The 24,270-nt window shown below is 42.8% G+C and overlaps 1 protein-coding gene and 1 long non-coding RNA gene across 7 annotated transcripts in view; one reads left to right on the plus strand and one right to left on the minus strand.

Moving 5' to 3' along the window:
- The window catches only part of LOC112647316 (uncharacterized), an 11,176-nt gene extending 445 nt beyond the window's left edge, over positions 1-10,731 (plus strand). Inside the window, exons 2-3 of the long non-coding RNA XR_003128234.3 lie at positions 280-434; positions 10,523-10,731. This is a non-coding gene — a long non-coding RNA (uncharacterized LOC112647316). The remainder of the gene's footprint in view (positions 1-279; positions 435-10,522) is intronic.
- FBXW10B (F-box and WD repeat domain containing 10B) overlaps positions 3,134-24,270 on the minus strand; it is a 36,074-nt gene continuing 14,937 nt past the window's right edge. For 2 of the 6 annotated variants that reach the window (XM_025428307.3, XM_025428308.3), the window contains exons 8-14: positions 22,995-23,116; positions 20,022-20,170; positions 18,867-19,009; positions 12,730-12,888; positions 9,675-9,943; positions 8,723-8,878; positions 3,134-4,003 (exon numbers count right to left, since the gene is read on the minus strand). In XM_025428307.3, coding sequence (XP_025284092.1) covers positions 3,183-4,003; positions 8,723-8,878; positions 9,675-9,943; positions 12,730-12,888; positions 18,867-19,009; positions 20,022-20,170; positions 22,995-23,116 — 1,819 coding nt within the window. In that variant the 3' untranslated portion in view covers positions 3,134-3,182. Of the gene's footprint in view, positions 4,004-5,469; positions 5,575-8,722; positions 8,879-9,674; positions 9,944-12,729; positions 12,889-18,866; positions 19,010-20,021; positions 20,171-22,994; positions 23,117-24,270 lie in introns of all 6 variants that reach the window. The other 4 variants (XM_025428311.3, XM_025428309.3, XM_025428310.3 and 1 more) reach the window with 4 other exon arrangements.

Raw genomic sequence — 24,270 nt, forward strand, 5'->3', positions numbered from 1 at the left:
TGGGGCGGAGCGCGAGGTGGCGGGCGGCGGGCGGCGGGCGGCGGGGGTCTGGGCGAGCGCAGGGAGGGACTCGGCTCCCGTTAGCCGGCTGCGAAGCGAGGACTGAGCGGGGGCGGAGGGCTGGTCCCAGCGGAGCGAAAGACCCTGGCGAGAGCATCCCCAAGGCTCCATCCGTGACCTGAGAGCAAGGGGCGTGGGGCCCTATTGTTTCACAGTTGCATTGTGTTTGAATGTTTTACAGCATATGTTCATGTACTGTATGTGTACCCTAAATTGTAGAAGCAACTGAAAAAAGATAAACGTGCTCCTGTAAAGAGGCGGGAAGGTGCTAAGAAGAAACGAGATGGAGGGCTCTAAATGCAGGGAGGAAGACAGGCCAGGAAACAGGAAGGAACAGAGGTTGAGAGCGTGGGTTTGAGTCCCTGCATCTCCAGGTACTAGCTGCCCAGCTAGCTTCTACGTCCATCGCTCCCCAGTTATAAAGTGGGGATGAAAACAGTATCCCAGGGCAGCCCGGGTGGCTCGGCGGTTTAGCGCCGCCTTCAGTCCAGGGCGTGATCCTGGAGACCTGGGATCGAGTCCCCTGTCCATATTGGGCTCCCTGCTTCTCCCTCTGCCTGTGTCTCTGCCTCTCTCTCAATCTGTGTCTCTCAAAATCTTTAAAAAAAAAAGGAAGAAAATGGTATCCCAGTAGGGTAAACGTGCTTACTAAATGGAATTCTTATTACTGCTTTTAAGTTTAATCGCTGGAGGTATCATTTCACTCCGTGAAGGACCTGAAATTCAACGACTTTACGTCATCTCTGACACTGTGATTATAATAGTGTGATTGTAACAATAGCCTATCTGCCCAGCCTACATCAAAGTGCTGTTGGGAGACTCATGGAATTAACACATTTCCTTCATGGAGGGGATCCCTTCCATAGAAATCACAATTTTTACATGGCTATTTATTAGTGCTGCGTTAATTTACTTGAGAGTGAGCAGGGAGGAAGAGAGAGAGAAACTGAAGCTGATGCCACAGAGAGCGCAGAGCCAACTCAGGGCTGTATCCCAGGACTCTGAGATCATGACCTGAGCTGAAATCAAGAGTTGGTTGCTTACTGGACTGAGCCACCCAAGCACCCCTGCATTCTATCTGAATCTATTACTTCCTATGTCAAAAAAGCTTGGTTCAGTCTACCTGCTGTGCAGGCAAAAGCCCAATTCTTCCCTACTGTGTTTTTCCACTATCTCCTTTACTCTTCCCATAAAGCACTTCTCTTCTGGTCACTAGATGCGTGGAAGTTTCTTCCCCACGCCAAGCAATTTTCTGGAATACCAGCTGGGTATCCTACAATTCAATTCAATTCTGACAGTATCTATCTATCAGGAGATAGAAGCCAGATCCCACAGGTTATAGGCTCAGTCCCAGAAGACCCTCACACACATGTGTTTGCACTCTCTCACACACACACTCTTCAGATGCCACTTGGAGGCCCAGTTTCTCACCTGGGCTTCTGACCAACTGGCTATAGATCAAAGGTTCCAATGACCTCCTTCTTAAGTTCAATTAATTTGCTAGAGGGGCTCACAGAACTCAGGGAAACATTTACTTACCTGTATTAAAAGACACAGATGAACAACCAAATAAAGACATACAAGGCAGGGCAGCCCTGGTGGCTCAGCGGTTTAGCGCTGCCTTCAGCCCAGGGTGTGATCCTGGAAACCTGGGATCGAGTCCCACGTCGGGCTCCCTGCATGGAGCCTGCTTCTCCCTCTGCCTGTGTCTCTGCCTCTCTCTCTCTCATAGAGAGAGAATTGCATAAATAAATAAATTTTTTTTTAAAAAGACATATAGGGCAAGGTCTGAGAGAGTCTGTGGAGTTGGGGTGTGTCACCTTCCCCATGTGTTCACCAACCTGGAAACTCTCTGAGCCCCATGCTATTGAGATTTTTATGGCGGCTTCATCACAGTAGGTATCATGGATCATGAACTCCATTTCCAGCCACTCTCTCCTCTCTGAAGGAAGGGGGGGGGGCGCTAAAATCTCTAACCTTCTAATCCTGACTTGGTCTTTCCGGTGACCAGCCCCCATCCAGGAGCCATCCAGGAGCTCACTCTGAGTCCCCTCATTAGAACAAAAGATGCTCCTAGTGGTCATATCAGTTAGGAATTTATAAGGGTTTCAGAAGCTCTGTGCCAGGAACTGGGGGCAGAGACCAATATATATTTTCCATTATTTCACACCATACTGTGGTCATGCTGAGCCATCAAGGAGAAGCCACCCCTTTGGATAGGGCTTGAGCTCTCCAATGGGCCATAACTCCCATAGTGTACTACATTTTTTTTCTTTAATTACTTGCCTCGTCCCTGACATCATCCTTGGAAGGTCTAAGTGGAAACATCAACACATTTGATATGAGTGTCCTTCTTTGAAGAAAAGACAAATATGCTTAATTCTGTTCCACAGGAGTTAGCTCTGAGAAGGAAAAGAATACATAATGTTCTCAAATGCAATAGGTCAGCCCTACTAAGGGCCTCTCCTTTTATTTTTTTTTTTTGTTTTTGTTTTTTGTTTTTTTATTTATTTATTTATGATAGTCACACAGAGAGAGAGAGAGAGAGGCAGAGACATAGGCAGAGGGAGAAGCAGGCTCCATGCACCGGGAGCCCGACATGGGATTCAATCCCGGGTCTCCAGGATCGCGCCCCGGGCCAAAGGCAGGCGCTAAACCGCTGTGCCACCCAGGGATCCCAGGGCCTCTCCTTTTAGATTAACTGGACTCATTGAGCTTCATCAGGCTTCAGTGCAAAAATACCAGGGAATTCCAATGCATTATTCCGATACAGTATTATCAGTTCATTTGCTATCAGAATAATAGCACTAAATTGGTGGTGATGAGTGGTATTTAATTTTCCAATGATCACTTTCCCATCTCCCACCAGTGATGTTGGGCTTTCATAAGTTTCATTAAATGGTTTTCAGTGGGAACACAGATGGCAATCTCTCCCAGTAACCCCACCCCACCCCCGTTTTCTTGATGATAGTATCAATTCTTTGGTTCTTAGGAAGATAATTAAGACTACCCACATCGCCAAGGTATAGTCCAAAACAAACAAACAAGCAAAACAAAAGGCCAAACACCAACATCCACTTGGTTCTCTGTTTATTTTAAGATGTTCATTTCCCAAGGCTGGTTCAGATAAACATGTTTTGTCCAAGTTCAGGGGCTGCTGTTTTCCCTCGCTTCATGAAATTATCGATAGGTAGCCCTTTGATTTTCCTGATCCATGCAGCTTTGCTGGCTTTTTCTGGATTGACCACTCCACTGGGCTCTCTGGCCTGATACTCCTTCATCTTGGCTTCCCCATACTCTTTCTCCTCCTTTACCGTCAACAACATGAACTCAGTGTTCATTCTAAAGGGATCAAGGGTCTTGTAGAAGCGAGGTCGTTCTTTCTTGACAGACTTGGTTGTCATGCCCATTGGTGGAGCCAGCATGCGGTTGGGTTTAATAACCTGCAGGCTGGTTAATGGGCTGAAGTTGCGCACGGTCCCATCGATGGAGCTGGTCGCCTGGTCTTCACCCCTGAGGCTGCTCTCGAATCTGGGGCGGATAATCACAGGCTGGGGTATGGTGGACTGGACCCTGGGACTGTGCAAAGAGTTCTTCAGGTTGGGCTGCAGTTTCTGGATCTCAAGGGGAATATTGGTTTGTTTCACATTGATGGGAGGGTGGTTCCACCTCAACCTATCGACTGCGTGTTGGACTGATTTTCCTTTGAAACTCAGGACCTTCCTTGGATGGGAAATTGAAGGTCCCCAGGCATCAATGACTTGGGTTTGGGGCCTCCGGGGATAGGCAAACTCCCCTGAATTATGAGCCTGCTGCAGGGCATTAACTGTCAGAAGGAACTGATCTGGCGACATAGGGATTTGCCAGCGCTTTTTCTTTGAACGCCTGATCAAGTCTCCAGGAGTTTTGAGTTGTCCTTCTTTTTGTACTTTTTCCCCATCCTCTAGTTTTTCAGAAAGAGAAAACAAAAGCAAGTCAGAGTGTTCCATGAAAACCAGTAAGTAGTTATGCATGAAAATTAAACCCATTCTAATGGCTGTGCAAACTGAGGTCTTTGTTATCCAATGGCCATGCCAAGATGTGGACAAAAATCCTCTGTGACACTGGAAATGATGACATATTCAACACAACAAGTGTTTAATAAATCTCCTAGAACCTGAGGACAAGTGTGTATTAAACTCTAGATATGCATGTTTTGGAGGGAAGGGATATAATCCCAGTATTTCACACATTTTGAAACCTCCCTGTAGGAGGGAGCTTCACCCCTCTTTTATGATTCACAGAAAATAGGCCTTCTAAATTTATAGTAATGAGGGATGCCTGGATGGCTCAATGGTTGAGCATCTGCCTTCGGCTCAGGGCCTGATCCCATGGACCTGGGATCAACCCTGCATCAGGTTCCCTGCTCAGTGGGGAGCCTGCTTCTCCCTCTGTCCATGTCTCTGCCTCTCTCTCTGTGTCTCTCATGAATAAATAAATATTTTAAAAACATAAAATAAAAAAATAAATTTATAGTAATGAATCTCTAAACAAAAATTGTATCATAAAGTTTGATCTCCGTCTTATTGATTACTAATCAAACTTGATTCTAAATGATCTTTGGGCATTTCCAAAACCAAAACAGCCTCCAAAATATATATCACCTCTAGGAAATGCAAAATATCACAACATAACCAAAAAGTGCAATTTCTGAAAAGGAGTTCCTAAAATGTTTTTGAGTAATAGCAGCAGTTCCAAAAGCCACTTGACATGAACAAGAGATTCACTCTAGCATACTAATACAATCAAGGCTTCCAAGATGCTAAATACCTATGAAGTAACAAGGATGTCTTCACACATGAGCAAATCTATTTTATCTCTCCCATTTGGGCTTTTCAATCCCTACAATACCTCACAGATATACTGAAAGCATTATCCCCATTTTTTAAAAAAGATTTTGTTTATTTATTCATGAGAGACACCCAGAGAGAAGCAGAGACACAGGCAGAGGGAGAAGCAGGCTCCCTGCAGGGAGCCCAATGTGGGACTTGATCCCAGGACTCCGGAATCATGACCTGAGCCAAAGGCAGACGCTCAACCACGGAGCTACCTGGGTGCCCTGCATTATCCCCATTTTACAAAAGGAATAACTCAGTCATGAAAAATAGAAGTTATTTGTCTAGTCCAACCTAACAATTAAAAGTCTGTATCCCAAATTATGTCAATGCATAACTAGCAAATAAAACGCAAAGTGCACTGAGCATATAATTTTCCTTGACAAAAAGGGCTTTATCCCAAGATGTTTGTGTATGGGAATACTAAGAAGGAAGTTTCAAATATCTCCCTGTCTACTTTGTTAGAAAAATAATATCTCATTAAATTATTAAATGTTGTGGGGAACCTGGGGTGGCTCAATGGTTGAGCGTCTACCTTTGGCTCAGGGTGCGATTCCAGATAGGATCAAGTCCTTCATGGGCTCACCGTAGGGAGCCTGCTTCTCCCTCTGCTTATGTGTCTGCATCTCTCTTTGTGTCTCTCATGAATAAATAAATAAAAATCTTTTTAAAAATTATTAAATATTGTTAAATCATTAAATATTATTTAATAATTACAGTATTAAATGATTATATTACATATTATTACATTCCTGTTAAATTGTAAAATATTAAGTATTTTTACTAAAGCATACAAAAATAAAATTAAGATGTCAAAATCTGTCCTTCTAATCTCATAATAAACCACTCTGCATGTGTGTGTGAAAACATACATAGCTTTTCTCCTCTAAGAAAAAGAATTGTGTCGGGGCACCTGAATGCCTGAGTCAGCTAAGCGTCTGACTTGACTTTAGCTCAGGTCACAAGATTGAGCCCCACCCAAGTCAGGCTCCCAGCTCAGCGTAGAGTCAGCTTGAGATTCTCTCCTTCTCCCTCTGCCCCGCCCCCACACTGTCTCTAAAATAAATAAATAAACAAAATCTTAAAAAAAAAAGGAATTGTGTTGAAAAAGTGGGGTTAGAAGGAAATACCTCAACTTAATAAAGACCATATATGAAAAACCCACAGCTAACATACTCAGTGGTGACACACACACACACATATACAGAAGAATATTACGTAGTCATTAAAAAGGATGAAATTATGCCATTTGAGACAACATAGATTGATCTGGAGGGTATTATGCTAAGTTCAATAAGTCAGACCAAGAAAGACAAACACCACATGATTTCACTCACAAGTGAACAAGTGAAACTTAAAAAAAAAAAAAAGAATAAACAAAAAGTAGAATCAGACCTAAAAATACAGAGCACAACCTTATGTGCAAGTAGTTGTGCAAGTGGTGGGGAAATGAGCAAAATGGGTGAAGGGAAGTGAGAGATACAGGCTTCCAGTAAAGAAATGAATGAAGTCTCAGGAATAAAAGGCACAGCATAAGGATTACAGTCAATGATATTGTAATAGAGTTGTATGGAGACAAATGGCAGCTACACTTGTGGTGAACAGGGTGTCATATACAAATCTGTCAAATCCTTATGTTGTACATCTGAAGCTAATGGAACGCTGTGGGTCAACTATACTCAAATTTTTTTTTAAGGAATTGTGATGACTCATTGTTCATTAATGTGTCTTTTTTTGTATAAGAATATATTGTGAATCTCTAAGTCACTATATGTGGATCCTCATGATACAATTTTTAGCTAGTAGATCATATTCCACAGTATGAATTTTTCTTTATCAACTTAGTCATTGCCCACTGGTGGACATTTCATTTGTTAGTGATCAACTTTAAAGAAATGCAAATACTATTTTTATTTATCACATAAGCAAGTGCAAAATTATGGATAAGCAAGTACAAAACTATGGATAACACCCAGTTTGGGCATGGATGCAATGGGAGTTCTCATGCATTGTTGGTGGGACTGTAAGTTGATGAATCATTTTTTAAGGATGACTGTGGCAATATCCTTCTGAATTTTTTCTATTTTTATTTTTTTATTTCTTAAGAAAACACCCTCAAGGCAGGGCTTAAACTCATGACCCTGAGATCAAGACCTGAGTTGAGATCAAGAGTCAGATGCTTAACCAACTGAGCCACCCAGGTGCTCCTCTAATTTTTTTTAATCCAAAGAAAATAATCAGTTATGCTAGTGTTATCTTCTTTTTTCATTATTTTAAAACATTTTAATTCCAGTATAGTGAACATACAGTATTATGTTAGCTTCAGGTATACAATATAGTAATTCAATCATTCTATACATTACCTAGTACTCATCATGACAAGCGTACTCTTCATCCCCTCCACCTATTTTACCCATCCCCCCTACCCACCTCCTCTCTGGTCACCATCAGTTTATTCTCTACAGTTAGGGGTCTGGTTTTGGTCTTTATTTCTTTGTTTGTTTTGCTTTGTTTCTTAAATTTCACAAAAAAGTGAAATCATATGGTATTTGTTCTTCTCTGACTGACTTATTTCACTTAGCATTATACCTAGATCCAAATGGAAATATTTTTCCTTTTTATAGCTAAGTAATATTCCAGTGTGTGTGTGTGTGTGTGTGTGTGTGTGTGTGTGTGTATGTACCACCTCTTCTTTTTTTTCCAATTCTTTTTAAATTTATTTATATGTGAGAGAGAGCATGAGCAGGAAGGACAGAGGGAGAGGGAGAGAGAATCTGAAGCAGACTCTGCGCAGAGCATGGAGCCTGATTGCAGGGCTAGATCTCACAACCCTGAGATCATGACCTGAGCGAAAACCAAGAATCAGTCACCTATATATCTGAGCTGCCCAGGCACCCCTATACCACCTCTTCTTTATCCATTCATCTATTGATGGACACTCGGGGAACTTCCATAGTTTGGCTATTGTAAATAATGCTGCAGTAAACAAGGATGTAATATCTTTCCAATTTTTATAGGTTTATTTATTTATTTACTTACTTACTTATTTATTTTAGAGAGAGAGCCCAAGCAGGGGTAGAGGGAGAAAGAGAGAAAAGCAGATTCCCCACTAAGTGCAGAGCCTGCTGTGAGGCTCAATCTCACGACTCTGAGATCATGACCTGAGCTGAAATCAAGAGTCAGATGCTTCACCAGCTGAGCCATCCAGGTGCCCCAATATCTTTCTAATTTTTAAGGGCAGTTATCCTTTGCCTCCGCATTGCCACTCCTAAGACTTTACACTATAGATATACCTCTATGGGTACATAAACATTAGGTATATTCAAGGATGCCCATTGTTAGTATAGCCCTCCTGAAACTTAGTTTTACCCTCACCTTGAAGCTGGTCTTTATAGGGAATTTGATTCAAAGAACCACTATTACATTAGCAAAAAATATTTGAAAGCAATCTAAATTTTTACCAAAGTCTCTCTCAAAAACAACAAAGGGATGTCCTATTCATGATGACACACCAGTCCAAGAAGTGAGAAGTCTCAGTGGCAGGCATGGGAGGCAGCCTGTGAGCCCTAAACTGGAAACACAGCTCTTCCAAAGGTTTTCATGCTGGACCTCAAGTTAGTAAGGAAAACCAATAACCCTTCAGCAAAGTCAGACATTTTACCCACTCTGAATTCTCAAAGATAAGCAAAGTCATTGACTTGCTGAAAAACTAGACAGGACAGACCAAGTGAGCAATAGAGAGACAGGGAGGGAGAGGATCTTGCCCCTGATCTGGAATAAAATATCACCATTGGTTGTATCTCCTGTGAGGGATTTTGTTTCAGAACTCTCTTGTCCACCATCTATGCCATTTGCTTCCTTAGAAACAGGACTTGCTCTCTTCTTGCCATCTCTCCGGGGCGATTTTAACTTTCCTTGACTTTGAGGTGCCTCTAATAACACTTCTAAAGGAAGATTAAGGAGGAAATCATAGTAATTACATAATTCAGTTAGGTCTAAATAATGGGGGCATAGCTGGTAATTTGGCTGATTTTCACCCAAACTATCACCTTGTTGTTTGTCGTCAGGTGACACTAGGTAAGTCGTCTGGAGCCTGAGGTCTGCATCACCTCCTGCCTCTTCTCTCACCCACTTTTTCAACTGATTGTCAAGCTTTAGGCATTATCTAAACCTACTGGTCTCTCTTTTCAAGACAGAGCTCATCATTTGTCGTGTAACACACCTGGACGCGATCTCTTGATGTTCTCTCTAGAGCCGCAGATCCAGTTTCACATAACAAATATGGGACAAGTGAAAGGAAGGAGTCTGGCATTCCACACACCACTCACACGCATGTACACACACGCGCATCTGCTTCCTACTAGTATTCTCTGGGTATGCATGTTATCAACCAGGGCTCTAGAGATAATACATTCTGCATAGAACATTTTTCTATGGTATAATAATATCTTGTCTCTGTTCTAAGGAAATAATTATGCAATCTATGTTTGAATGGGGGTGGAGAGCGTTGGTTGTTTTTCGTTTTAATGGCAAGTGGTAAGGGCCAGTATCATCTACTGTACAAAGATTCTAGTATGTTTGTAAACCCAGGTCTTGAAAATCAGGAGATTCTCTTGAGCTGGAGAATGGTCTCCCACCTTCCTTAAAGGTTCTCATACAGAAAAACTAGTCCTGCCAGCCCCCCCTCCCCAGGTGGTTCATCGGGTACCACTGAGGTGGCCTAGGATGCAGCTCTCTTACCTGTAGGTACCTTGGTTGCCTTGAGGAAAACTCGGGACCTGTAGGGTTTACTTAATAAGGACTCCTGGGCCACAGTTTGTTTACTGGACATGGAGTCCTTCAGGCTGAAAACCTGAGTGCTAGACCTGGAGAGAATTTCTGTGAGGCCATTTTCTTCCCAGTCATCCTCTTTATCCTTCTTCTTTTGTTTGGCCCGGTCCGGAGCATACTGCCACTTTATATTCTCAAACTGGAACATGAGAATATTGCTCTCCGTGTTGATCACCATCCTGGAACCAAAACAACAAGATTGCCCACAAAAGGCAAGGAGGCCACAACTACCCGGCCTCCAGCATTTCAAATACTGTCCCATCTGGGGCAGCCCCAGTGGCGCAGTGGTTTAGCACCGCCTGCAGCCAAGGGTGTGATCCTGGAGACCCAGGATCGAGTCCCATGTTGGGTTACCTGCATGGAGCCTGCTTCTCCCTCTGCCTGCTTCTCCCTCTGCCTGTGTCTCTGCCTCTCTATCTCTCTCATGAATAAATAAATAAAGTCTTTAAAAAAAAACAAAACAAATACTGTCCCATCCAATGCTAAGCCCAAGGGCCTAAGAAATGACTCTACAAACAGGATGGTGGAGGTGATTGGAGGGTCTGGAGCCATGAATGGTAGCAGGCCAGGCAACAGGGGTAATTCTCTTTAAAATTAACTGTAAGCAGGGTACATATGTTTTGATCACTTCACTTTTCAAGGTAAAATATTTTAAAATAAATTTCCGTTCATAGAGTGAGTGCCAAGTCCCTAGGGTGCCCAAAGCAGAAAGGTTAGGTACTCATTAATGTCTTAAAATTCACTCTTTTTTTTTTTAGGGCACAGCATCCAAATGCCATGTTTCGGGGATCCCTGGGTGGCGCAGCGGTTTGGCGCCTGCCTTTGGCCCAGGGCGCGATCCTGGAGACCTGGGATCGAATCCCATGTCGGGCTCCCGGTGCATGGAGCCTGCTTCTCCCTCTGCCTGTGTCTCTGCCTCTCTCTCTGTGTGTGTGTGACTATCATAAATAAATAAAGATTAAAAAAAATCAAATGTCATGTTTCATTGCTGTGATGGGGGTAAGGAAAATTCTGTAATGGGGAGGAATTTGCTCCCTCGTTGACCCTCCAGCCAACTCTCCATCCCTCTATCATTCCAGGGTCCCTTTGCATGTTCTACATTTAAACAAAACAGCTGCATTTTTATAAAGCAGGATGATTTCCATCTTCCCTAATCCACATTTCTATGCCCTGGTAGGAAAAGAACTCCAAACCTGAGCCCCCCAGCAGGGCCCCGGCCCCCCAACCACCCACTGGTTTCTGTTGTCCACAATGCTCATAGATCTACTCTGTGCCTTGATCTCCTGGAACCATAAACAAGAAATGGCAATACCAGGCGTAGGTTCCTTTCTGCTCTGAAATGCTGAATTTGAACCCCGTAACTGTCAGCATCAACTCTCTGTAAAAGTGGCTTGTTTTGGTTAGAAATGCTAGAATGAAATTTGGGGAATCATTCCAATTAGGAATCCCTTTTGGACTCCACTTTTACTCAGGTTCAGAGGAAATTGTCTCTCTTTGGATGTCATAAAAAAGAAAAGGGGATCCCTGGGTGGCGCAGCGGTTTGGCACCTGCCTTTGGCCCAGGGCGCGATCCTGGAGACCCAGGATCGAATCCCATGTCGGGCTCCCAGTGCATGGAGCCTGCTTCTCCCTCCGCCTGTGTCTCTGCCTCTCTCTCTCTCTCTCTCTCTCTCTGTGTGTGTGACTATCATAAATAAATAAATAAATAAAAGGTCAGGGGACTCCTGGGTGGCTCTGCAGTTAAGCATCTGCCTTTGGTTCAGAGCGTGATCCTGGGGTCCAGGATTGAATCCTGCATCGGGCTCCTTGTGGGAAGCCTGCTTCTCCTTCTGCCTATGTTTCTGCCTCTCTCTCTCTCTCTCTCATAAATAAGAAAGAAAGAAAGAAAAGAAAAGAAAAGAAAAGAAAAGAAAAGAGAAAGAAAGAGGGATCCCTGGGTGGCGCAGTGGTTTAGCACCTGCCCTTGGCCCAGGGCGCGATCCTGGAGACCGGGGATTGAATCCCACGTCGGGCTCCCGGTGCATGGAGCCTGCTTCTCCCTCTGCCTATGTCTCTGCCTCTCTCTCTCTCTCTCTCTCTCTGTGTGTGTGTGTGTGTGTGTGTGGCTATCATAAATAAATAAAAAATTAGAAAGAAAGAAAGAAAGAAAGAAAGAAAGAAAGAAAGAAAGAAAGAAAGAAAGAAAGAAAGAAAGAAAGAAAGAAAGAAAGAAAGAAAGAAAGAAAGAAAGAAAGAAAGAAGAAAGAGAAAAGGTCAGAGGTGATTTTTTTTAATGGGATTATTACCTGGTAACTGAAAAGTGTCCCTTTATTGAGAATTCTTACCAACCCTGCCCCTTTAAGATGGGAAATAGCACTAGTATAGTAGCATTAAAAGGAAGGCAATTAGGCTCAGGAAAATTAACTGATTTCAACTGAGCCGGTGCAAAAGTTAATTCTATTTGGGCATTTTCACAAAATATTGCCTTCAACCTAGCCTATGACAAATACAATACTACCTAGAGATAGTCACAATTCTGGTTTCTGTAAACTAACCTGCTCAGCTCTGCCCCACTGAACACTGGACCCCCTGCTAATACCATCCCATACCCTCCTATGAGTCTCTTTGCACCAGGAGTGAGTATCAGAGACAGAAGGTCAGAAAAAGAACGCTCTGCAAGCAACAGGGGCTACACATCGACAGCGGAGCCACACTGTACTCACTGCCTGATTAGCCCAGACATCCAGGACAACTTAAGAGTAATGCAAACCCTGCTTGCTAAGTTTTGTGCAAAGTCTGATTAGCCACTCTCCCAAAATTATTATTGCCTTTCTACAGCCAAAGTATTAACTTTCTACAGCTAACATTGTAGGGGGAGCACCCACTCTCGCCTACTGCCGGCAAATGCAGGGCTGGTGTCCCAGAGGAGAAGAAAATCATCCAAACGAAAGAGCTCAAGGCTCTGACCTCCACGCCTACCACCCACCTGTTGCCCTGAATAAAGAAGGACAGCACAGGATCACCTCTGCCATTGGCTTTCATCACCTTCAGACAGTTCCCATTTAGGAAATTGTAAATGCGGATCTTGCCATCTGCACAGGCACTGATTACCCGGAGGAAGAGTAGAGCCACGTGGAGCACTTCCCTGGAAAGGAACAGAGCAACAGGCAGTACATGTCGGCTGTCAAACTGCTGGGGTTTGTTTGTAAGCTTGGGGTATGTTGTGGGCATGGCTGGGAGGCTTTGGTCACAACTGCCCTGCATGTGATGTTTGCCATCATTTCATAATTCTGGATGCAAACCTTTAACCTTCAAGACATGGTTGTGCCCTCTCCTCCCCTTCTGCTGTAAGTTTTCCACCAATCTGGTCGCAGTGCCACAGGATAGCAAGAAGCAAAGGCTTAGGTCATGGGTTTGTGGGATTTTTTTGTCTTTTGTTTTGTCTGATCATAGATTATCACATATTTCCTCTTACAATTTGGTTCCTACCTGCTGGTTTCTACAAAAGTCATGCAGAGTAGTGCTTGATGTTTTGATTACTTTTCAAGCAGCATTTATAGATAAAGAACAGAACAGATGGGAAAATGATCATCTTTATATGAAGCAAAAACCTGATATTTCAGCAGTTTCATTGAGGGTCTTAAATTGATGGCTTCTGTTCTTTCAGTGAAATATCCCAAAAGAAAATTGTTCCCAGGGATGAGAGCTCCCTTTTGTGGTAACCAGCAGAAACAGAGAGAGGACCAGGAGGCTTAGATGCCTCCAACAAAACCTTCCTACCACGGCTGTGGCCAAGTGGGACTCCAGGAGTGTGGAATATTCAATTCTGCAAAATACAATTACCCCATTCCTGTTAAGGATACTATAAAGTTGAATTTGGTGCCACCAATTTGTTAGATCTTATGTGCAAAGCAAGTCCTTTGATCCCTGCCATCTGTACCCATCCAAGTCCATCCATGGCCCAACTCATGTGCTACCTTCTCCATAAAGTCACACTTTATTTCCATTTCCCCTTTCCCATAGACACATGCACAAACCTCAGGTACACTGTTAGATTCTCTTGGGCAGAACACATGTCTTACTCATCTTTGCATGCCCAGCACCTAACACAAGTCCTAGCCCATAGAAGGTCCTCAATAAATATCTGTTGAAAAGGCAAGTGTCAGCTCAAGTTTCAGAGTATGATCATTGATACAGTAGATTCAAAGAATGACATCCACCCCATACCATTTGGCCTTAGCCCTGAATCATATCTAAGGGCCAGATTAAGACGTTTCAAAGCCCCAACTTCTAGCAAAACAGAAACAACAAAGACTTTGAAAGGCAGCAGCATGCTTAGCATGTTAAAGGACAACAAAAAGGCCAATGTGGCTCATGTGATAGATCAATCAATCAAATGATGACTCACTCCACAGTGTAAAATAAGTATAAGAAAGTCCAACAAAGTTCTAGTTTTATTTTTAAGATGGAAACATAAAGCATTTATTGGTGCCTTAAATGCATCTTAGTCTACTTGTAGGAAAATCCAGAGCTAGGAGAGATACCCTATGATAGAAGGGTTTGTCTCTTTCAAAAGTATCTATTTTGATCTTGCAGAGCTAGACCTGCACTTCTCATAGGCTCTGATGACATTTGGTAGTTCAGCCTATACCATTATAGCCTCGTGATGGAAAGCATGGGCTCTGGGATCAGAAAACCTGGGATCAAAACTTGATTCTACCACTTACTGACTGTGTAACTTTGAGAAAGTACCATAACCTCTCAGTCTTTAGTTTTCTCCTCTATGAAAAGGGGTTAAAGGGCAGCCTGGGTGGCTCAGCGGTTTAGCACCGCTTTCAGCCCAGGGCATGATCCTGGAGACCCAGGATCAAGTCCCACGTCAGGCTCCCTGCATGGGGCCTGCTTCTCCCTCTGCCTGTGTCTCTGCCTCTCTCTTTCTGTGTGTGTCTCTCATTGAATAAATAAATAAAATATTTTTTAAAAATGAAATGAAAAATGGAGGGTTAGTGATTTCTGCCTCAGAGGACTGCTGTCAGGATTAAATTAATGAAGGCACCTTTCAGACAGCCCAGTATCAACCCAATAATGATTATTATGATCCTATCATAGCCCAGTCTCCTTTCAGATTTTATCTCACCCTAGAAATAAGTCATTTCTTTCTTAAGTCTCCTTTTTTGTTCCTTCTTTATCAAAAGACACTGCAGAGAGTGATGTCAGGAAGAATAGTGGAAGGAACTCCAAAATCCTTCCACAAAACCCTTCCATAAAAGCAATGAAAAAACTAGCAAAAACTATCACACTCAATTTTTTCAGAACTCTGGAAAATAACCAAAGGCTTACAGCAACCCAAAGAGCACTCAGACAAAAAAGAATGGCTTTGTCCCAGTACAAAGAGTGAACTTTTGATATATTGACTTACCCGACATGGTCCCATTTCCAACCCCCAGCTCAGTGGTAACCATGAAAATAACAGCCCACATTCCTGGCACTAGAGGAAACAGAACAAATTTCCTTTACAACAAACTTCCTTTACAGCCTCTCTCAAGGCTTCCTGGAAGACTGGCTCAAGAAGTTTGTCTTTATTTTGCCATAGTAGGAACTCACCCAATGCTAAAGCCACTAACTTGGCCGATGGGGGGAGGGGGACAGGTGGAGGGGGCACAGTATTCCTTGAAATCCTTCATAGGCAATTATTGTAGTCACTGCTGCCTAAGGCAATAGATATCCATTAGATCAAACATTACACTAACCAAAAAGCTTTAAAGTTAAAACCAGGAAATAAAATGTCCATAAGGATTTTGAAAAGTTCAGGCATATTCTTGGGACTCTATGTGGCCATATACAGGGTTGTACACATACTGAGGAAAGACCTGAAAAAGCCCTAAGCTCTCACTCTTAGCTGACCTTAATATTCTCCACAAGCAAAAGTAAGAGCAGAGTTGTAAACTGTCTGGCTGATTGAAAGTTTCCCTCAACAGGCACACAGAGCTCCTTGGCAAAGAGTGGGAGATATTTTACTTCCAGGTGTTCAAATAAACCTTATTCCAGTCAGTGCACTACCCAGCTAATAGAATAGAGGTTTCAGCAGTCAAACAAGACACCTATACAGACTCACTAAACAAACACACAATAAAAAACACAACCAACCCTGGGAATGGGGAAGAATATGATTTCCAGAGACATCATATTAAAATATGCCAAACGCCCAGTTTTCAAATATATATATATATATAAAGCATAATAAGATACTAAAGATTATAGAGAGGAAAAAATTTAATCAATAGCAACCATCTACAAGGAAGCCTAATGGTTGGACTTTCAAGACAAAGACTTTAAATCATCTATTCTAAACATGTTCAAATAGCAAATACATGTCTACAAAACTAAAAGAAAGTATGAGAATAGTGTCTCACCAAATAGAGAATACCAATAGAGTTAGAAAATACTTTTTAAAATGTTCAAATAGAAATTCTGGAGTTGAAAACTATAATAACTGAAATGAAAATCCACTAGAGGGACTCAACAGCACATTTATGTAGGCAGAAGAAGCAAAAGACTTGAAGAGGGGTCAATTTAGATTTTCCAGTCCAAAGAACAGAAAGAAAAAAGAATGAAGACCAATGAAGAGAACCTCAGAAGCCTGTGACATCATTAAACATCAACACATCATACTAAGAGTTCCAGAAAGAAAGGAGAGAAAGACGCAGAAATATTTGAAGAAGTAATACCCAAAAGCTTTCCAAATATAATGAAAAACATTAATCTACAAATCCAAGAAGCTCAACAAACCCAAACTGTGATAAAGTTAAGAATTCCACATCTAGATATATCATAATCAAACTGTAAAAAGCCAAAGTCCAAGACAATATTGAAAGCATCAAGAGAGAAGCACCTCATCCCATAAAAAGGATTAACAACTGATTTTTCATCAGAAACCAACAGAAACTATGGAGTCCAAAGGCAATGAAATGACATACTCAAAGTGTTGGAAGGAAAAAAAATAACTGTAAACCAAGAATTCTATATCCATCAAAAGCATCCTCAAAAATGGAGAAATTAAGACATTCACAAATAATCAACACTGAGAGTTCATACTAGCAAGAAATGCTATACAGGTTCCTTCAGGTTGGAATGAAAGGGCATTAGATAGAATTCAAATCCACATGAAGAAACAAAAGAGCATCAGTAGAGGTAACTACCAATGTAAAAGACAGTATAAATGTGGGGTTTTTTGTTTAAAAGTCTTTTTTGGGGGATCCCTGGGTGGCTCAGCGGTTTAGTGCCTGCCTTCGGCCCAGGGCGTGATCCTGGAGTCCCAGGATCAAGTCCCACATCAGGCTCCCTGCACGGAGCCTGCTTCTCCCTCTACTTGTGTCTCTGCCTCTCTCTGTGTCTCTCATGAATAAATTTTAAAAATTAAAAAAAAAACATTTGGATCAAGAAGACAGAAGGAAGACCCTTTTCTTCAGTTCTTCTTCCACCAAAGGACAGATAGCATGACACCTACATTGTATTCAAAAGATGGGTAACAGTCCCATCGTTAGATCCCTCCAGCAAGGCAATCTGCAAATTGGTCCTCATTACCAATCAATTAGAAACATTTATTGAGCACTTCCACGTGCACACCACTACTACAGTTGAGTGGAAGAGGGGCCTCACAAACAAGAACACTGACCATGTCCTCCCCATGTCTATGGATTTGCTGTAACTGTGAAGGTATCAAGGACCAATGTGAATGAGATGTTGAGGTTGTCATTCAATGGCAATAGAATGGTCTGAGAAGGTCTCATTGCTGAGGTGGAGTAGGAGGCTCCCAGGTTGACAGAATGGCTACCAAACTTCGAGGTTTGCTGGGAACAGGTTCTTTTCCAATACCTAAACTAAATCCTACAGAATCGTGCTTGGAAGGTTTTAAAAACATATAGTTAAAATTTTCAGGTGATGTCATAAATATTGACTCTTTCAAGTTTTGATGATCCAGATAACATGCTAAGAGGCTTACTGGTCATCACATAAAGGTTGGATAAATCACGGAACAGAAGCCCTGCCCAGCACACACTCATCAATAATGTAGTCATACACCACCAAGAGTAAACATACACATGTATACTCAAATCCCCTCCTACCTCCCACAAAGTCAGCGTGTCTGCTCAAGAGGTTCTTACGAAGATATGAGGAAATCTAGGGCCATATTTTACTAAACAACTATCCCCAATAGATCCCCTAGAAGATCCATTTATACTTTTAATCAATTAAGATAGTATTTTGTTTCCCTAGAGTTTTTAATAGTGCACTCAGGGGAAGAAGCACCATTTGTAGTGTATAAGAGTGACATAGCCTATAAACCCATGGCCATGGCAGAACCATTAACTGACCACAATATCCTTTCCAAACAAGCTCAGATGTGACCTCAGACTACTTCTTAATTGGCTCCAAGCAGCCACCACCACTAAATTGGGATTGGAATTGTAAAATGAGATCCATTTGCTGTCCTAGAATAAAACGTAGCCAACATGGGGCACCTGGGTGGCTCAGTCAGCTAAGCATCTGCCTCCAGCTTAGGTCATGATCCTAGAATCCTAGGATTGAACCCCATGTCAGACTCCCTGCTCTGCTTCCCCCTCTCTCTCTGCTCCTCCCCCCGTTCATGCTTTCTCTCTCTCAAATAAATGAATAAAAGCTTAAAAAGAAAGAATGTCACCAACAGACTCAGATGAAAGCTCCTTTTTCAAGCCCTTATTTTTAAAACTTTGGCACTTGGATGATTTTAAGCCTTTGTGAACATAAGCTTCTTGGGGTAAAGACCAACTCCAAGTATTTTGTTTATTAGAACTGGCATTTTTGGGGACAGTTCTGCCAATATTCATAAGTTTGGTAGACAACAGATATAAACGTATCATGTGTGTCATAAACATAACATTTCAATAATTCCTCAAAGTCCACATCTAGTACTGCTATTTCTTAAGAGAAATAAGTGACAGTGGGAGATGAAATGGCCAAATGGGGGCAGAGTGGGGATAAGTAACAGGCAGAGGGGACAAAAGGTCAGCAGAGAGCAGAAGGGACCAATCTGCCAAAAACCAAAGTGTAGGCTATGAGGGAAAAGGCTTTCCTGGTACCTACTTTGGATGCTTGAAGGCCATGAGGCACCGCTCATACTTTCCCACCATGCTCCAGGCCATGACCAGGCCATCAGCACTTCCCGAGAGGAGATGCCACTGGTCAAAGCACAGGCACTTCACGGCTCCCTCGTGGCCACTGAGAGTCTGCAAGAGAAGATGCCTCTGTTTCCAGCCCATCTTCAACTCAGATTGCGAGTTCTCCAAGGGCCAAAGCTGAAGGCTTCTTTAGGTGAATTGCAAAGCCACACTCTGCCAATCCATGACTACCACTCACTTGGTATTTACCGGAGCCAACTTTACTTTTGTTCTAATAAGGCTAGTGGTGTCCATGCCTCCCTCTCTCCAGAGCTCTGTTCCCATTGAAGGAAGAATGTGGTCAGGGAGAGGCCTTGCTCTTGGTGGATCTGTAGCTGGGAACAGGTCTCATCTTCCTGGAATACTAGAGAGGGCCAGAATTCACCACCCTCTGCTGCCGCAAGGTGTAGAAGGTGTAGGGCCAGGCATTCCATCCCCAGTTCCTTGCCAAGACCAGAGGACACCTGGGGTGTCCCTGCACCTGTAACTGCTGGTTAGACCATGGTGACAACAAGATTGATGGGAAAAAATCCACCACCCAGGCCAGCAGATTCTCACTGTGCTCCTGTGCTCCTGGCACAAATGTATCTCACCACCACCCACTAGGGCCAGGGGGGTTTCAAACCCAACATTTTTGTGTGTGTGAACATTCAAGCACTTCCAAGACAGCCAGTGTTCTCTTTTCACCAGAGAGTGAAGAGAAAAACCACTGTGACTTTGTTTGTTCCCTTACCCCATGCAAGAGTTGGGGTAAAATGTTCTAGAAAAGGAAAAGTCAGTTTACCTCTGCTATTAAAAGACCCTGAACCCATATATCATACCGAGTCAGAATGTAGCCTTCTACCACCACCTCCATGAAAATGTGGGTCATGTGATCCTTGACCCTCCACTGACTCCAAATGGCCCCCTTTGGTGGAGGGCAAGGAGGAGCTTCCACATCAGCTCTTCAGGACCACCCTTTTGGAGACTGTAAGTTGATAGCTTTAGGGATTCTGGGGAGCTCCATGGGGGAGGCCGTGAGTCTCATCCAGTCCATCACCACTAGGGTGCCCCTTCCCCCCACAACTTACTTCCCTCTCACCTTTACTAGCTGGGCCATGACAATGTGCCACACTTTGACCAAGCCCCGCTCGCAACTGCTCACGATGTAGGTGTCGTTGATCCTGGTGGCCAAGATGGGGTCTTTGTGTTTAAATGTCTTCAGACACTTCCCTGTTTCTATGTCCCACTCTGAAAGGGAAGGGAAGGGGAAGAAGAGGGGCATGAAGGCAGGTTAAGGTAGAGTTCCATACCCCATCACAGAAGCCAAGCCCATCAAGTCAGACCCTAGAAGGCCATCACCCAGCCCAGCAGGCTCACCAACAGCTCTGTGTGCCTCCAACTAGAGCTCCCGACCATGGGCCCCTGGGAGAGCCAGCAATGCACACACCTTGCCTCTAAACCTAGAATTTTGTGTTGGGGTCCAAGTGCTAGACAGCTCATCTCTAATAAGCCTCCTTCTTGAGCCTGAAAACTACTTGCTATTGAGTGGACTCCAAGAAAATCAAGGCATGTGTTCATGGCATCATTGCTTCCAGACACTATTCTCCTGACTCACTCTTTCTACCCCCCAAAGAAAAGAAAGCTATCTATCCTTATTTACATTTTAAAATATTTCTGAATCTGACTTTTGGATTTTACTAACTGACAGATTGCCACAGCTGGGGGCAGGCTTAATGCTGCTTCTATATAGATGGTGCTGGAGCAACTGTCTAGCGTACTGTAAGTGTTGGGAAGTATGAAAGTAGAAAGGTAGGTGGGAAAACAGAGCTTAAGGAAAAAACTGAAATTAGGCACCACAAATTCATCAGGCCCAAAGCACCTCTCAGGCAACAGGATGCATAATCTAAGACAAAATAATAACCACAGCTGATACTTAACCTATAGCACTTACGAGCCAGGCACCATTACAAGTGCTTGACATGTATTAACTCCTCTTCACAAGACAATTACTATCATTATTCCCCACCACACAGATGGGGAAACAGGCATAGAGGGGTTCAGTAACCTGGTCAAGATCATGCAGATGATAAGCAGATAGAGCTGGGTTTCAAATCCAAAGATTCTGGATCCAGAAGCCATGCTCTTAACCACATACATTAGATTAACCCTAACATATAAGAATGTTTTTCTTCATGTATTTTTACATATCCATTAGCCCTTTTATCCAATTAGAAAGAAGAAAATTGAGAGGCACTTGGCTGGCCTAGTAGGTGGAGCAAGAGACTCTTTATCTTGCGGTTGTGAGCTTGAGCCCCACATTGGGCATAGAGATTACTTAAAAATAAAATCTTCAAAAAAAAAAAAAAAAGGAGAAAGTTAGAAGATAAATTAAAAGAATCTATGGGGCATTCCAGGTGGCTCAGCGGTTTAGCGCCACCTTCACCCCAGGGCCTGATCCTGGGGACTCAGGGTTGAGTCCCACATCAGGCTCCCTGCATGGAGCTGGCTTCTCCCTCTGCCTGTGTCTCTGCCCCGCCCCCCCCCCCCCCGTGTGTGTGTGTGTGTGTGTGTGTGTGTGTGTGTGTGTGTGTGTCATGAATAAATAAATAAAATCTTTAAAAAAAAGAAAAGAAAAGAATCTGTGGGAAGGTGCCCTTGTTTAAAAATTTAACAAAGGGCGCCTGGGTAGTTCAGTAGCCAAGCATCTGCCTTTGGCTCAGAGCATGATCCCGGGGTCCTGGGATCAAGTCCCGCATCAGGCTCCCTGCATGGAGCCTGCTTCTCCCTCTACCTGTGTCTCTGCCTTTCTGTGTGTGTCTCTCATGAATAAATAAATAAAATCTTTTTTAAAATAAATAAATAAAAACTTAACAAGTGGGAGGTTACATTTCAGATCTCTAATTGTCTCTTTTTCCTTCTATTTTGGTAACCGAGGCAGGTGGGAGGACCCCAGGGGAAGTAGGCAGGCTGGGGTCTGGGGCTAGGATTCTATAGGATAAAGCTCATGATGCAGAAGGCCCTTGATAATTTGGCCTCAACAAACTAACTAGCCTTATGTCCAACACCACATGCTGTAGTCCAGCCATACCAAGCAAGGGGAAGTTCTAGAAATACATCATTTTTTCAACCTTCTGTGAATTTGCCTGTGCTGTGCCTTCTGCTTATAATGTTATATATTCTCCCTCTGCCTGTAGAACTATTTATCCTCAAGGCTGCACTCAAATAGCACCCTGTCTGTGGTGCTTTCCCTGTTACTCTTATTTCTATGGTCCCTTAGAATTTCACATGTTGGGGTGCCTGGGTGGCTTAGTCAGTTAAGCATCTGCCTTTGGCTCAGGTCATGATCTCAAGGTCCTGGGATAGAGCCCAGCATCAGATTCCATGCTCAATGGGGAGTCTGCTTGTCCCTCTCCCTCTCTCTCTGCCCCTCCCCCTGCTCATGCTCTCTCAATCTCTCTTTCTCTCAAGTAAATGAAAATCTTAAAAAAAAAAAAAAAGAATTCCATGTGTTGGTTAGGAACACATGATTTAGAGTCAGACAGCCCTGGGTTCAAGTCCCCACTCTACCACTCAGCAGCTCCAATTCAGGGCAAGTTGTTTTTCTCTCTGAATTTTAGATTCTTCATCTGTATCCATGCCATAGGCTTCTTGTGAGGGTTAAATAATCAATATGTGTAAAGCATCTATGTCAATCACAAAATTAGTATTCAATAAATGGCAGCTGTTATTATTCACATATTTATTATAGCCTCCATTGCATACTCATGTATCTATCCCCATTAAGAGATTATGAGCCTCTTGAGGAAATAAAAAGCCATATTGAAAGGGCCATATTATATTCATTTTTTACCTTAGCACCTAGCAGTGTCTAATATATTGTAGGTATTCCATAAATAGTCGTTAAATGAATGGATCAATAGATACGTGGATGAATGAATGAATGGATGGTTCGATGGATGGTTGGATGGATGGATAAAAGAATGTCTTCCTATAGAAATGAGCAAAACAAGTATTTTGACAACCCATGGATTTGGGGAAATTTCTGAGAAAGTTTAAGGAATTTCTTTCTCACCTTTCACCTGGCAATCTCTTGCTCCAGATACGAGCCTGTTCTTATATAAATCCATGCAAGTGATTGTCCCCTGGTGGCCATTGAAGATTCGTATACAAGCCCCACTTTTCAGATCCCAGAATCTGTGGAATCAGGCCAAAAAAAAATGTTTTTGAGATTTTTCTGAGGGCCCAAAGGGATCATACTGTATATGACTTCCCTTAGATCAACATTTGTTGAAAGGCAGCAAAATTCGTGGTCAAGCTTAGAGTCAGAGGTCTGGATTTGAATCCCAGTTGCAGCTTTGGGAAAGTTACTTAATTTGAATCCCGGTGTGACTTTGGGAAAATTACTTAATTTCTGTGTAAGCTTCATTTCCTCATTGGCAGAATATAAATGATAACTATGATAGTTACACGTCATTGGGGTTTTGTGAAGAATTAAATACACAAATGCAATGATTGTCAACTAGGAGTGATTTCCACCCCTAGGGGACATTTGATAATGTCTGAAGACACTTGGCTGTCTCAAGTGGGAAGAGAGATGCTACTGTTATCTAGTGCATAGAGTCCCAGGATATTGCTAAACATCCTCTAATGCACAGGATAGCCTCCACATGAAGTATTTTACAGTCCCAAACTGAGAAACCCTGCATTAATTCATGTAACATTGGAGCAATGATCAACATGTAGAAAATGCTTAATAAGTGTTGGTTGGTATTAGGTGGAAGAGTTTCTAGAATTACCATCAGGCTTAAAATCCATGGCACTGATTCAACAGTAGGGCTGATTTTCAAATAAGAACAAAAGAACAATTTACTTCAGTCACTTAGATCTAAAATATTTTATGTGTATTTCTAAGACATATCTAAGAGATATATAGGAACATGTATGAGTCACACCATTTTTAATAAGCAAACCTGCCTGAGGTCTTTGAACTATCACTGATACCTCCACTTCAGCCAGTTTGCTTTTGTGACAGGGCAAAGTGTAATATTAAGATATTGGGCTCTGGGATCCCTGGGAGGCACAGCGGTTTGGCGCCTGCCTTTGGCCCAGGGCGCGATCCTGGAGACCCGGGATCAAATCCCACGTCGGGCTCCCGGTGCATGGAGCCTGCTTCTCCCTCTGCCTATGTCTCTGCCTCTCTCTCTCTCTCTCTGTGACTATCATAAATAAATAAAAATTAAAAAAAAAAAGATATTGGGCTCTGAAGCCAGGTTGTCTGAGGTACAATCCCAGGTCCAACACTTACTAGCCGCATGATCTTGGATAAGTTAATGAACCACTCTATCTCA

Source organism: Canis lupus, chromosome 5 (assembly GCF_003254725.2).
Source record: "Canis lupus dingo isolate Sandy chromosome 5, ASM325472v2, whole genome shotgun sequence".
Lineage (NCBI taxonomy): Eukaryota > Metazoa > Chordata > Mammalia > Carnivora > Canidae > Canis > Canis lupus.